The sequence below is a fragment of the Neodiprion fabricii genome, chromosome 6 (genome assembly GCF_021155785.1).
Source record: "Neodiprion fabricii isolate iyNeoFabr1 chromosome 6, iyNeoFabr1.1, whole genome shotgun sequence".
NCBI classification, from domain to species: Eukaryota; Metazoa; Arthropoda; class Insecta; order Hymenoptera; family Diprionidae; genus Neodiprion; species Neodiprion fabricii.
The window spans coordinates 19,193,333-19,207,550 of record NC_060244.1 but is presented as its reverse complement, the minus strand read 5'-3'; the positions used below and the strand labels follow the sequence as shown (position 1 = coordinate 19,207,550).

Sequence of the window (14,218 nt, the reverse complement as noted above, 5' to 3'; positions counted from 1 at the left end):
GGTTGCCTACCGTCAGACCAATTTAAGAAGCATGTTATTACACGCTACGACATATCACCTGTCATGCCGGAATATTACGTACACAAAAGTTCTACAAGCTGTGAACGGCGACGTAGATCTTTTCGGAATTCAAGCGATCGACCTTCCACAAATTATTGACGGAATTGAATTTCACTTTTAGTAAACGACAACGTAATTGCGTCCAAATTGAGAGACAAGACCTCATTATGTGGCGACGAAACTTTCTGAGAGCAATAAAAAGGTACCGAATACAGGGTCGTCCGATTTATTGCCTGGGCAAAAGCAGGGTTTGGATGGACGAGACAGTAAGGACGCCAAAAGGACGCAATTCTCCGAGGCTTGACAACGGGACCCGAAAATCCGATTGGTTAATTGTTCGCTTTGTTGTTCGCTTAATTGTTCTACATAACTGCAGCGCAGCGGGATTCGTACCTGTTGGGCTATTATGCACGGAACGAAGGGATATACATTCCTTGAATGGTTCGAAAAGGTTTTACCATCCCTTGACGAAATGGCCGATTGTTATGGACAATGCTCCGTATCATTCCGTGAAACCAACGAAGCTACCAAATACTTTGCGGAGGAAAGCAGACCTCATTATAGAGTGGTTACAAAGCAAAGGGAAAGAAGTAGACGATACAATGGCGAAGGCTGAACTCCTGCACATCGTCGGACTCGAAACGGAAAAATTAAATAGATACGTGATTGATGAAACGGCAAAATAAGCTAATAAAACGGTGCTCGGACTTCCGCCGCATCACTGTGAGCTCGATCCGATCGAAATGGCGTGATCGATGGTCAAGGGGTAGGTAAAAACCAATAATACAACCTTCAAATTGCCAGACGTGAGGTGATTGCTTGAAGAAGGAGTTGCTCGAGTGACAACCCAGCACGGGAGCAATTTTGTTAAACGCGCAATGGAGGAAGAAACAAATTGTGAACATGGACGAAATCGCAGACAAAATGGTCGGCCAAATTCCACCGACAGCGACTAATACCATGCACTACTTGTCAATGTTTTCTTTTTTTGGTGTAACTATTTGTACATATTACTCATCGTATGCATAACTTCAACATCTAACGACTAATAAACATATTATTTATACATATAACATTGCAAACATTGAAATTGCGCATCACATTGTGTTCAAATTATTCCATCCATCTTATTTCCCAAATAAAAATAAATTGTTCAAGGTGCCCAATTTTAAAAAATTGATGTCAGATTAAAGGTCGCATACAATTGGTAAATGATATATCCTCAAAAGATTTCCCAAAATCATTTCAGGAAGTCACTTTGATAGATGAAGACGTTTAAATCCTTCTCATCGAAATGGAGACATGCGCTTATTTGGCAAATTTTAAATAAAAAATTTGAATATCGCTCTGTATAAATATATTAATAATCGAGTAAGTTGACATTAACTTTACGCGGTAGTTAAGAAAGACTTATATCTTGAGGTTATCGACCAGGAAAGTGAAGAAATCGATTGATGTTAAAGAAATAACATTCGAAAAATCAAATAGGTGTGTGCATTAGTTCGGTAATTTTGTTATTCTTTGATGTAGATTTAGGAAATATTGAATGGATCATTAAACGGAGGAAAAATACGACCCAATGTTCGGTAGAAATTATTACAAAGTGGCTGGTGTTTTTAGCTTTTGAATAAATGTTTCGTATATTTTCAATTTACATATTCCATGTTCCAGAAAAATGACTTGATCAATGCGAATTTAATTTGAGCAAAAATTAATCGAAATATATCTCCGAAACCGTGAGAGCTAGATGTCTGAAACTTGCAGTTTCTTTGCACATTAGTACATACGACAAGATGTCAAAATCACGGAAAAATTGAAATTTCGGCTTTGGTTTTGTTTCGAAATTATTTAGTAATATGTATAAACAGCTGCTAATAATCCCCCTGCTAAGCTGCACGGATTTCACTTGAATTGTATGAATTTTAAGACGTAAGTCATATACAATATAAAAGCGAATCAGACACAAGATTAGCCTGAACGTTTGAATCAGTCGTTCGTTAACTAAGCTCCTCCCATTCTCGGAGTTTCGATTGACTCGCTCTGTATACTACGGTATACAAAAACTACCGAGCTAAATTCCACAGCTGGTTTAACATATTTTGATTCGCATTAACAAGTTTATTACGGACACAGTTAGTTTTGAAAATAATACGAGAATCATCATAAACGTTTATCGTCTTCCATGCAAAGCGTTGTAAATGCATTTTGACGGCATTTGCCATTTTCATTAATTTATTTTCAACAACTTGGGACTTGGTGGATAAAAATTTAGATGATTATAACAGCAAGAAACGTCGTCGTTTTTACAGAATAGAGTCAATCAAATTATGAACGAAATTCGTGCAACGTTACTAGAAATGTATATTACACTAAAGCGTGTGACACCGCTTGCCGTTCGTTGTATTATTAAATTTCTGTGTAACGAATGATAAACAGGAAAACGTGACACTCTGAGCACCGGTATGAAAAAATTTTCATTAAGGCGAAAAAAATGTAAATATGATTTGCACCCGAGATGAATCATCGAGAGGTCGCTGATCGCGAGCGTCTACTCAACATTCGGTAGCGTGAGATTCGAACCGTAAAAAGCAGCGCGTTGTATACGAAATAAAATTAATAACCGCCTCACGTTTCCGATCGTGAGTAGAACAATATTTTTATGGCTCTTGAACGCGTGCGCAGTACGATCGTCGGCTTTCGCTATTCATTCGACTCTAGGAAATCTCAGAGTTCAAGATGCTTACGCTCGTGCAATGAGAACATCCGGTAGGGACTTCTCCTTGGTCCACTAGCGCGTGATTGTTAATTAATCCGTGGTATAATTAATTATTACAACGTTGACTCGATCTTGTCGTGAGTCATCGTAATACGTGACTAAAGTTTATCTTGAACGTGTAAAGTATCACTGTTACTGAGTGCTTTTGATCGAGGAAGCTGGTTGGCTAAAATATGGTACATTTTATTTATTTTTTTCATTACGAAAAAAGTCGCGCATCGAGTATTTATCAAATAATTACATTCGTGAGCTGCGAAGCTGCGTCTAATTAGAAATGTGAAAATAGTTAATAATGGAATTGTATACGATTAAAGGATAGATTTAGAGCTCGACGAGGAATCGTTTTTTGTTGGTTTTTTTTTTTTTTTTTTGCTGAGAAAACTAGTTTCCGGCATGTCACTGAAAGCTTTTTTTCAATTGAATTAACTGTTGAAACAAAGATCTGTTTCACTAACTTTGTGGAAAATAATCGGTTTAATGAGGCTGAAGTTAGTAACGTTAACGTAACGAAACATTGGGGTAGAAAATTACTATTTTGCAAGTTTACAGTGAGTTAAGTCTGCATAATATGAATAAGTTTTGCCTTGTTATAATTTACTGCATTACAGACACCCCTGCAACTGCGAAATAACGATTTTTCCAAAAGGTAAATCATTACAATAATACATAGAGATCACACCTATTTTTTCGATCACGAAGAACAATCTGGGCAAAAATGACTTTGTCTCATTTTCTATGTGTTACCATTTCAAATGTACGAGTACGATCTGCTTGAAAAAATTCAGGGGTACACATTTACTGTCTTGGAATGTAACAGTGTAGTTTAGAAGTATAAATATGAGTCATAAACATGAGAACAAATAGCTGAAAAGAGAGAGATTTTTTAAGAATTATTCTTTGAGTAGAAAAAAGTTTGGGTCAGAGTGACTCTTTATGTTATCGAAGGGATAACGTTACTAACTTCAGCCTTATTTCATCATTAACCTTTGAAAGCGATTTAAAAGGAAGCATCAATGTCTAAACTTTTGTTTATATCTCCAGTATATTAAAGTTTTGTAATTTTAAACACATGCAGATGAGTTACTGATATAATTACTTGACAAATACTCAGCGTACGACTATACGTCGTTACAAAGTTAATGAAAAATAAAATCAGCACCACGCAAAGTGACTTTGAAAATGACTTAAATTTACAAAATACCAGGTCATCTTTTCAATGGCTTGCTGAATTTGAGTAAAGCCCGAAATCGTCGTCGCTTTGAAATTCGCGTCGATACGCAGGTTCAAGCTTCAATCTCACGATAGTTCAGGTATATTGTATAAACGACTCGGCAACCAATAAAAATTTCACCATTATACCGACCCTTTCCGTTAAAATTTCCCCTACGGGTCTGCAGCGTCATAAACGTGTCCTGCGCTTACGGATTGTCCTAATCCTCACGCCCCACTCGCGAAAATCCCTTTTCCCCTTCGCCTCGGCGCTTATTGGCTTGTGCGAATAACCCGGCTGGTTATAAGTACAGGGAACAAGGTTGAGCGGGTTTAATCAAGTGCAGTCTGTTAGACGAACCATATCGGCTGACTTTGTGTGAAAATCATACATTCATCTGAACTCTCTGTGAAAATAAACCTGCTGCACAATTGTTCACCGATTGCCTAGTGAACAAGAAGTGAAGCCACGGAATTGTGAAAATAAATTCCTTAGTTGTGTGATTTTATCTACCATTCGAAGTGACGCGTCGATCTGACTCGCAACTCGCTTAATCGAATCGCGAAGCTGAAATCGCGCCAGTGAGATGACGTTCATAATAACAGCCGGCACAAGACGGAAATCCAGCGGCACGAGGATTTCGCCGCCTAAGCAACCGTCTCGCAGATTGGTTCTCGTCGGATTAATTTTGGCCACCATGGTAAGTGCTTTTTTCTAAAAATGATAATCTTCAAAAAGTTCCAAAAGTTGACCGATATTTCGCGTGTCGCCGACTCGTCTTAAACGGATATTTTTTACCTAAAGTTCATCTCCGTACAGTGCATACGAATTGTCTACGAGTCATTACATTACGTAACGATAGTTGCTGGTGCCTTCTGCAATGGGATTCTAGGTACAGATTGCGGAATAATTGACGTGACGAGCGTCACTCGGAACGTTGAAATATAAACACAGGCTGCTGTGTGCAGACCGAGAGAAAACTGATAAACATTCATTGACGCGAGTACGAATGTCTTTTATTCGATGAAAAAAGAGTTCATTTACCGTTAACAATGATTTCTTATTATTATCAAATTCGCATAGTTGAGCCAATTGTGATTTATCAACCATTCCTTGGCCCACAGTGAAAACTTGATGATATTAACGAGACGTTTATTTCTCCATATGCAAATATACATTTTTAAACGGTAAATAAACTCTCTTTTCGGCGTGCGATGACATTCTATCGATATTTATTATTTTAAGGAATTTGCCGAATTCGGAGTTTCCGATAACGCCTTTACGGGACCATCTTCGATCATTAGTTCCAAATATAAATATAGTTACGAACTGTTTACCCTCAGCTGAGGCCTTGACGATTTCTGATGCTATCTGGCATACAAGTAATTCCGCTAACTGTTTGCCGTTCGCCTTTCACGCGAATGTATTTCAAGCTTGCCGGTATATCTTTCTTCCCAGTTCTCTCTCTTTCTCTCCAGCTTTACCTCGTTATCGAATATAACGAGTTGAAACTCAAATACTCGAGCAGTTTATCGTATTGCAAAATTTTGTACATGATTTCGAGACACTATTAAGATCCTAGGACAAATTTTCACATTAAAATTTATCACTGCTCTGCACGATTATGTTAGGAGAAAATTAAAATAATTTTTTTCTTATGTTCAAAACTTGCTCTTGCAGATGTTCGAAATAAGCGTATCGATGCCTTCGCCGATAACGTCCAGGTCCGACGACCAACACGACGAGTCCGTTCGTCCAAGATCAAAACGCCGTTGGCTGTTGCCGAGCGAATTAAATGTAGATAGACAACGAAAGATCGGTGAGTAAACGGCTGTTCTATGATTTTTCCTCTTCCCTAAAAACCGTGGCATAAAGCGCATGGATCATTCTGACGTCTCTCTCTCTGATTTCAGCACGTGACAGAATACCAAACGACAATATAGTTTTCCCTGACCAGGATCCGTCGCATCTGCCAAGAACCTTCATACCTGGACCAGATCCGGCATGCATAGATAAAACTTTCTGCGAGGAGACGGACTTCTACCCCGAGAACTACGTCAGCAACTTGATAAAGCGGCAAAGCGATCTCAAACATCTGGCCGTAGTCGACATGGTGAGATTTCTCGCACTATTTTTTCTAGAAAACGACCGTAAACCATATCTCTTTTGCCGATTCACTTGAAGCGTACAATCGCGTAAAAGAGACGGGCGGTAATTGGAAACAATTTTCAGCTCGACGATATCACAGAGAGATTCAACACAGACGACAGCACTCCTCTTTGCACCGCTTCGGTAAGTGTCAAATTTTTCCCCGAAAGATAACTGCAAAAGTTGGTACCAAATGTGACTAATTCGTTACTTGAAATCCCCGCATGAAGTCTGATCGTTTAACAATAAAGCGTATCGAACTTGAGTACGACACTTTGTCAGAGTCGTATTTCGGTCACGAATTGAGTATAAATTGAAGAGATCAAAAGTCGAATTAAGTAACAGGACATTCTGTAAAGATAAGCAAAAATGGTACTATTGACTACAAACGTACTCTAATTTTTTGACCTACGCATCCGCGCCATTTCGCATCTAATTATAATTTATTTTCCAGGAGCGGCTCATCTATCCCAAGACCGCTCAGAACAGAGATGAAGATTGGCTGTTCATTGTGAACCAAGAAGGCTTCAGGCAAGGAATCCGGATCGAGACGTGCCAGTAAGTACGACGCGTGCGATTATCAATTCTCGCATTATCGATTGGCCGAAAAGGTCGGAGCGCAGTGTTTGATTGATTTTTAACCGTTGTGCAGAAAACCCGATGAACAATGTTCGGTGACCGGTGAATTTGGAAACGGGTACAAGACGGTATGCAAGCAGAAATACATCTACCGTCAACTTGCTGCGATAAGCGAAAACGGGACGGCGATTCGTGAGTTGTTCAAGCTTCCATCGAGCTGCTGCTGTCACGTCAAAATACAATTCCCTTTCAACTGGATGAAGTTCAAAAGCCGATCCAACCCGACACAGAACCGATCATCTACCGAAGTATCGACGTAGAAAAAGTCCGGTCGATCATCGATTGACGATAGTACGAAATTAACGAGCCAATCGTGAAGATAATGGCTGTGCAGATTTTCACCCGTGTTAACGATGATTAGATTGTAGTTAGAATATCTCGGCGAAAGTAGGTAACTGTTAAAGATTTTCGTTGGAAAGAAACAAAACAATACGTGATAAAACTTTGTTCCTTGACGGTGTAGCGAAAAATTCATTGTTTGAGCGCTGTTTGGAGAATATAGGAGATACGTCGTTTAGTTTTTACTTAATCATAAAACAATTAGATTATATTATTATATTGGAAGTTTGACTTTGATGAAAACCAAAGAATGTGACTTGTATTGTATATTATATTATACAACGTAAGTATAGTATTAGATAAATTGAACATCTGAAAGTCGGTCCAACAGCCGCAGACAATAGTAAAGAAATAATAGATGTAAACGTTAGGTAATAAATTAATAATAATAATAGCAATAATAATGACAAATTTTAAGATTGTCACAATCATTTTAATTCGCTAATTAAATAGCGTACAAAGCTTTGGAATTAGCTTAAATAGTTTAATGCTGCGGGTATCGAGTAGGGCCAAGTTGATAAGCTTATCGAATGAACTTGGCTCGACCTATCGCCTGCAGCAATTTTTATACCGTTCGCATTTACTGTTTTTTTTTTTTTTTTCTTCGTCACATCAATGTATTTATTTACATATTGTACGCAGCCTATAAAAATGTAATAGATTGTACGATATCGCAATTGTATTGAAATACTTGTGTAATAAATTGTATTAAAAACTTCTGTTTGAAATTTAAGAAAAACACATGTGAAGCATTTAAGATATACTTTTCGCATATTAATATTCAACGACCTAAATGATTGAATATTAATATACGTAATTTAAAACTTCAAAACCATTGTCAAATTTCATATTCAAAAAATGTATTAAATTTCACATAAAATTTTTGTTTAAACTTTCAGTTCATTGAAAGTCAATAGTTTTTGTATATGAAAATTAATAGACGGTATGCATGAGATTTAAAAATTGTTCTGAAATTTCATATTCAAAGTTGTCTTAAATTTCATATATCAAGTACCTATCCAAATATGTAAGCTTATTGAAAGTTAATAATTTTCGTATACGAAAAGTAACGATCAAAATCTATGAAATTTTTAAATTAATATTAATATTCATCTGAATTAGATGTTAAATTTTGTGGGAAATTTTTATTGTTCAATGCCCATCAATTATTATTAATGTTTGGTATTTAGTAATTTAGTACATGAGTATACTATATGGGGCATTTCACAAAGAATCGACCAAGCCAAACCGAAGGGATCGAGAATTTAAGTCATATATTTTTGTCTAAAAGATTTTTTGTATGGAAATATACACCTGAAGGGATTTTTTAATTGCTGCCTTTCTTTGGATAGAATCACTCTCGGTCAATTTGAAAAATTTTATATTCAAGGCTGAGTTTCTACTAGAAAAGAATGGATATTTCTAAAGAAGATCAAGAACAAAAAGGTTTTGTTTTTGAATGTCGTTTCAAGAAAAAAATTGTTGGTATCATAAAAATCAGCAGAACATTAAACGAAAAAAAATCCACCGGAATTGATGGAATTAATTTCTCTTCGACAAGGGAGAAAATTGATAAATTCTTCGTGGTCCATCTTTTTGTATTTTTAAAAATCGTGAGACTTGAAAATTTAAGCCTATCGACCACGCGGTAAGCGGTAAAAGATTCAAGATACAGCAGAATTTTCCAGCTCATAACCTTGGAAGGCTAATTGATTTTCTTACCGATAAAAGACATTAACAACGAGTGTAAGATTCGTTCCAACGGTCCTTGAATTCCTGACAAATAAAAAGACTTTCTCACCGCGCGATGTCAATTCTTAGGAATGTTATTTAGTTGCGGATGAATCCCAAGACAGTAATTAATGTAAACTAGACACTTCAGCTATCGACGACCGGTGTATTGAAATCCAGACGTGAATGAGGCTCTGCTAAAATTCCTTGAGTAATTACAGGCAAGGCAGTATGGATTTATGGCGCAATTGTCTAAAGGCTCAAGCGTTTATTGTACTATCGTTAAGCTGACGAAAGGATGGCTCTAACCCCAAATTTCGAAAAATTACAGTTAATACTCATTTTCCAAGGATATCAACACCGACAAATACCTGCAACTGCCACAATTGCGCCATAAACTTGCGGCCAATGATCTATTTGTACCCATCATTATCCCTTGCCCTGAGCATTGTGCCCGATATCTTTTTGATCCCTCGAAGAATTGGGGATAGTTCTATGAGGGTTGATTCTATGCCTGTTCTTCCAACGACCCAGGTGAGAGTATCCAAAGAAAAAGAGGCTCGACAGACTTGCGATAAGCGAGCGATTTTCGCGATTATTATTTACGATTATAAATGTTTATTAAACAGGCATCTAATTATAGATCGCTCAAATTTTTCAACCTGTTGTATATATTTTCAAGCTTGTTCTGCCAAGCGGTGCTTCGATTGTTGACAAATGTTAACGCGGATTCCGGTGTGTTATACAACATGACTGTCTGCATGTCTCGATCAATTAACATCTTTTTTTTAACCCACAAAAATGTTTGCACACACCGAAGCTCTCAGCTACACTTTAGCCACGCATAAAAATATCAACCCTTCATGAGGTCAATGCAAATATACAGTTTTCAATGCTTATAAATTTTCTGTTGTTGTTGTAATGTCAAATCTGTTTGTTTAAACTTTTTTCCAGTTGAAAAAGACGGCCTCGATATCAACTTATTGTCGTACTTACATCAAATTATCGAAACTATGCGATAAATGTAAAGTGCTTGCTACTGTAGAAAAAAAAAAAAAATTAAAATCATTTAGCTGAAAAAAAAATTAGTTTCCTCGAGTAAAATATTTTCTTCCCCGCCCGCAGTATTAAAAATTAGCCGCTGTTGATCCAAACAATCCTTATTTCGCTCCGTGCAGCGAAATATTTTTCTTTCGTGACATAAAACGAAAACATTTCTAACAAGTACCGTAGAATAACCAAATCTAGAAATTTCACTGTACGGCAGGCTAACAAATCGTTCGTTTCTCGTCTGAACCCTCATCCTGACCCCCACCCCGTCCTTACCTGGAGGAACAAGAGAACGACTTGCGAAGGTATAAGTAACCCAAACACAAATCAACTCACAGCCGATGAAGTAAAACTTGTCGTCGAAGAGAAGAGACACGCGGACGACATCCGCGCACGCATTATACATATAACGATACATATGCGTGTATACGTAGGAATATCTGTGCGAGATAGTAAATATACAACGAAGGAAAGATAGAAGAAAGAAAGGAAGAGGGGGATATCAGGAAAAGCATGTGCATTTCACATACACAAAAGCGTGGGCGACGTTACAGCGAAGGGAGACAATAATTTGTACGGTACGTACAGTAACCGAATAATCAGCGAGCAGGAAAGATGTCGCGTAAAGTAATTGCGCGTTTGACAGTTTGGCTGGTGTTATTGGTATCAGCCACAAGTGCCTGTAATCAGGCAGTTTGCGGCAGCATAGTGAGCAAGTGTTTGTTGACCGAGAACTGCAAGTGCGACATGAAGACTTGCAGCTGTTGCAAGGAGTGCTTTTTCTGCCTGAGCTACCTCTACGACGAGTGCTGTTCGTGCGTCGGTAAGTTGAAGGGTACGTTCAAGCTTCCGTTCGTGAGATGAAAAACCGTCGTCTTATTTCCCCGAAAGATCTCTGCCCGAAACGGAACGCGACGACGCGGAATCCTCTCAGCGCAAAGTCCCACGTCGAGGAATTGGGCGAACCGGTTCCAGGACTCTTCCAGGCTCTAACCGTGGACCCCGATCCCCGGGAGAGGTGGAGGAGCTTTAGCTTTCCGGTCGACTTTGACGTCTCGGTCTTCGAAACGAGGCCTGAACTTATTTACCACCTCGGTAAGGAAGATCCACTTCCTGTCTCTCTCTTTCTTTTACCACGACAACTCCGCATGCCGCCATTTTACTTTTTATTTATTTACGATCACATCTCGCTATTCATTTTTCTATTACGATTTCTTTACCATTACTTCGTCGTTTACTTTATTGTACTTTATCTCAGGCTGGCATTCTAGTTCCAATTCTCTCTCTTTCTCTCTCTGATTCTCTTCTCCACGTTATCCAGCCGCAGATTCCAGGCATCGTAGCACCCTCGCCAGTCGTCGAGACGCGACTATCGTGACGCTGAATTGCACGGTTGCTTACATAGCGCAATGCAGCTCCTGGAACAAGTGCCAGATAACGTGCCAGAGCATGGGAGCAGCCAGTTACAGGTGGTTTCACAACGGATGCTGCGAGTGCGTAGGCGATACTTGTATAAACTACGGCATAAACGAGTCACGGTGCAGACTTTGTCCCTTGATGAATCGGCCGGCTGATTACGAGTACGACGATTACGGGCAGGAGGATGACGACGACGCCGAGGATAACCTGGAGGATTATCTTCTGGATGAGCTTAGGAATTAGAAACATCAATACCGCAGCCGTAATCTGCCGTCCCGGAGGCTCGCGCTTCACTAACGATCTGTGACATAGCCTCGAGGGTCTCTGGACTAGAAAATATTAGTTAGACCTCGAAATTTGACGGTCTCTAGTTTTACACCTGTTTCACGGAATTGAAGAAAATTATCATCATAATTTCGTAAACAATATCTCTCAAGGTTTCTTGATAATTTTAAATATCATTAAGACGATGGTGCATCAACTGTACGCCATATCGGAAAACCGTTCCTATCGAAATTGTTATAAATTTTTAATTTTTCGAGGAAAAAAATAACGACTTTAACGCGTTCACACGCGTTTGACCTTCTTCTCGATTGTTTTATACGAATAATATTGTCTAGCGTATATTAATCACTGTGTATGTGTATAGGTATAAGATATATGAATACAATTGCCTGGGTATAATTATATACACTGCGTAGAGTTACTTGATAGTTTTCAAACCTTTTAACGACTTATTAATTTGTACATTTTTAATCATTAATAATACACGCACGTTTCTTTATACCACATTAGAAATTTATCTATTACGCTACATTGATAAACAAATATTATAACATTATCCCTTCGTAAGGTTTATTTAATTAGCGATACCTGAAATGACCCAAATTTTTTCTCAAACTGTACGATATTATAATATGCACCTATGGTTATACTAGCAATGTACTCGCGCGTTTATCTGTATGTTACAACGCAACGCCTCATAAAGACGTTCAGAATATAGACGTTTGGGATGGTAAAAAAAATATAGTGAAGATAAAAAAAAATAACATTATTTGTTTTTTAAATCACCGTTTTCATTACCATATAAGTTGTTAATTATCCTTGCTCGTTGTCATCTATTGATTAATCTGTATTCCGAATAAACCGACCCTATTTGAAGTTTTGATAATCGGCATAATTAGAAGAATAATCGACGGACAGCAGAGGTAAGAAAGCGGTTGGAAATCTTTGTATATTCTATTGTCTAACTCCAATTTCCAAGTTTTTCAACCATATCTTAGGTGTACTTGGGTTAATTGAGGTGCAGTACACAAAGCGATTAGCAAACCTTTTGCGACTTTGTAGAACCGACGAAATGGACCCTCTGTACCCTCTCCCTTTTACCTTACAGCCAAATCAGGGGCGGGAAGAAATGGAAAAAATTCCAGGCTCAAATAAGTCGTGAACCTTTAAGGTCGGTTCATTCAACGATTACCTGCCAAACGACCAACGCCACACGGTCTATGGACGTCTGATAAACTGTGTCGAAGTAGAGTTATAAGAAACCGTAGATAGAAGAAAAGTGAAAATTGTGCTTCGAAGACAAGTGACGAAGGAAACTTGCCGGTGAACAGTTAGATTCAGAATCGAAGGATAGATTATTGCCAAGTGCGATGGGCTTTAGGGTGGAAATTGTGTTGGCGCCTTTGTTGTGTTTGCATCATATACGCGTTTCGCCGTATTCGGAGCACCGATCAAACGCGATCGAATCCAGGTATCGAACGATAAAAGAAGCGCTGATTTTGGACCAAGTGCGGACCCCACAGATCCTGAACACTGTCGTACCATCCCGGAGAACGTCCTGAGCACTGTTCTGGGGTCGGCGTTCAATGCTAGATACATGTCCATCATTGATCCCAGAGAAATCAGCGTTCGGTCGGAGCCGATAGTGTCCGAAGTCGTGAAACGCAGGATAAGTAAGGCTCCGATATAACTTCGCACATAATTAACGATTCGACCGTGTCAGTTTTTACGGCTGCTATTTTCTCTTCGATAATCTTCGAGAATTAATTTTCCAAACATTTATCATTCCCGATGAAATACCGTCGTTTTTTGTCGACGAAGAGTACAACTCTGCATTTAGTAACGACCCGGCTTGGGAACTCGAGTTTTCTAACATGAAATACGAAAGGGAGTCACCAACGGGCAACGCGAATAGAGAGGAAAACGCGTCGGAGGGTGGAAAGCGGAAAGTCAGACATGTACGGAAAAGTACACCGTGGCAGTGCAACTCTAAGATCGAGTAGATCGATCTCGGTCACGATTATTTTCCAAGATTTTTGCGAACTGTGGAATGCGAGAAGACCAACTGCTGGTACGGCTCTTACATCCGCAAGCCAAAGTCTTTTACCGTGAAAATATCGCACCGCCGCACCGGCGTCTGCATTCCCTCACCGACTATGAACGTCGCCTTTGCGCCAACGAATATCGACGATTCCAGCTCGCCTAATGAAATGAGGGAGTTATGGGTCTGGGAGGAACGGGCAGTCAACTTCTGCTGCGAATGCGTCGTTGCCGAGCCCTGATTTCATCACTATGTCGAAAACAACTTGTGTTCGCACGTGACTTCGCGATGTTTCGATTTTGTTAGACAAATGTTTTGTGCTGCGTACACAATCATATAAGTACGCGTTGATAATTATGTAAATGATACACATAAAGGCTATTGAGGAAATTCTGGTTGATTATTCTGAAATATTAGTTAGTCACACACCCTACTACAGAGAAAGACGAAAGGACAGACAGATGAAAACAAAATCAGATCAAGAAACTTCATCAATTAAGCTTCATACGATGGAGTGTAA

The 14,218-nt window shown here is 38.8% G+C and overlaps 3 protein-coding genes across 3 annotated transcripts; all 3 read left to right on the top strand.

Annotated features, from left to right (window-relative positions):
• Positions 1-4,454: 4,454 nt before the first annotated feature.
• LOC124184818 (protein spaetzle) lies at positions 4,455-7,439 on the top strand. The gene is made up of 6 exons (XM_046574922.1): positions 4,455-4,746; positions 5,727-5,865; positions 5,960-6,159; positions 6,279-6,338; positions 6,649-6,752; positions 6,847-7,439. The coding sequence occupies exons 1-6, from the start codon at positions 4,633-4,635 to the stop codon at positions 7,091-7,093; spliced, it is 864 nt and encodes a 287-aa protein (XP_046430878.1). The 5' UTR covers positions 4,455-4,632; the 3' UTR covers positions 7,094-7,439.
• Positions 7,440-10,316: 2,877 nt separating this feature from the next.
• LOC124184272 (twisted gastrulation protein homolog 1-A-like) lies at positions 10,317-12,412 on the top strand. Its single transcript, XM_046573803.1, has 3 exons — positions 10,317-10,776; positions 10,845-11,048; positions 11,275-12,412. The coding sequence occupies exons 1-3, from the start codon at positions 10,569-10,571 to the stop codon at positions 11,613-11,615; spliced, it is 753 nt and encodes a 250-aa protein (XP_046429759.1). The 5' UTR covers positions 10,317-10,568; the 3' UTR covers positions 11,616-12,412.
• A 456-nt stretch (positions 12,413-12,868) lies between these two features.
• Positions 12,869-14,016, top strand: LOC124184571 (protein trunk). Its single transcript, XM_046574429.1, is given in 2 exon segments — positions 12,869-13,330; positions 13,449-14,016. Coding segments are annotated over 2 exon segments (567 nt in total). The 5' UTR covers positions 12,869-13,254; the 3' UTR covers positions 13,940-14,016.
• Positions 14,017-14,218: the final 202 nt, after the last annotated feature.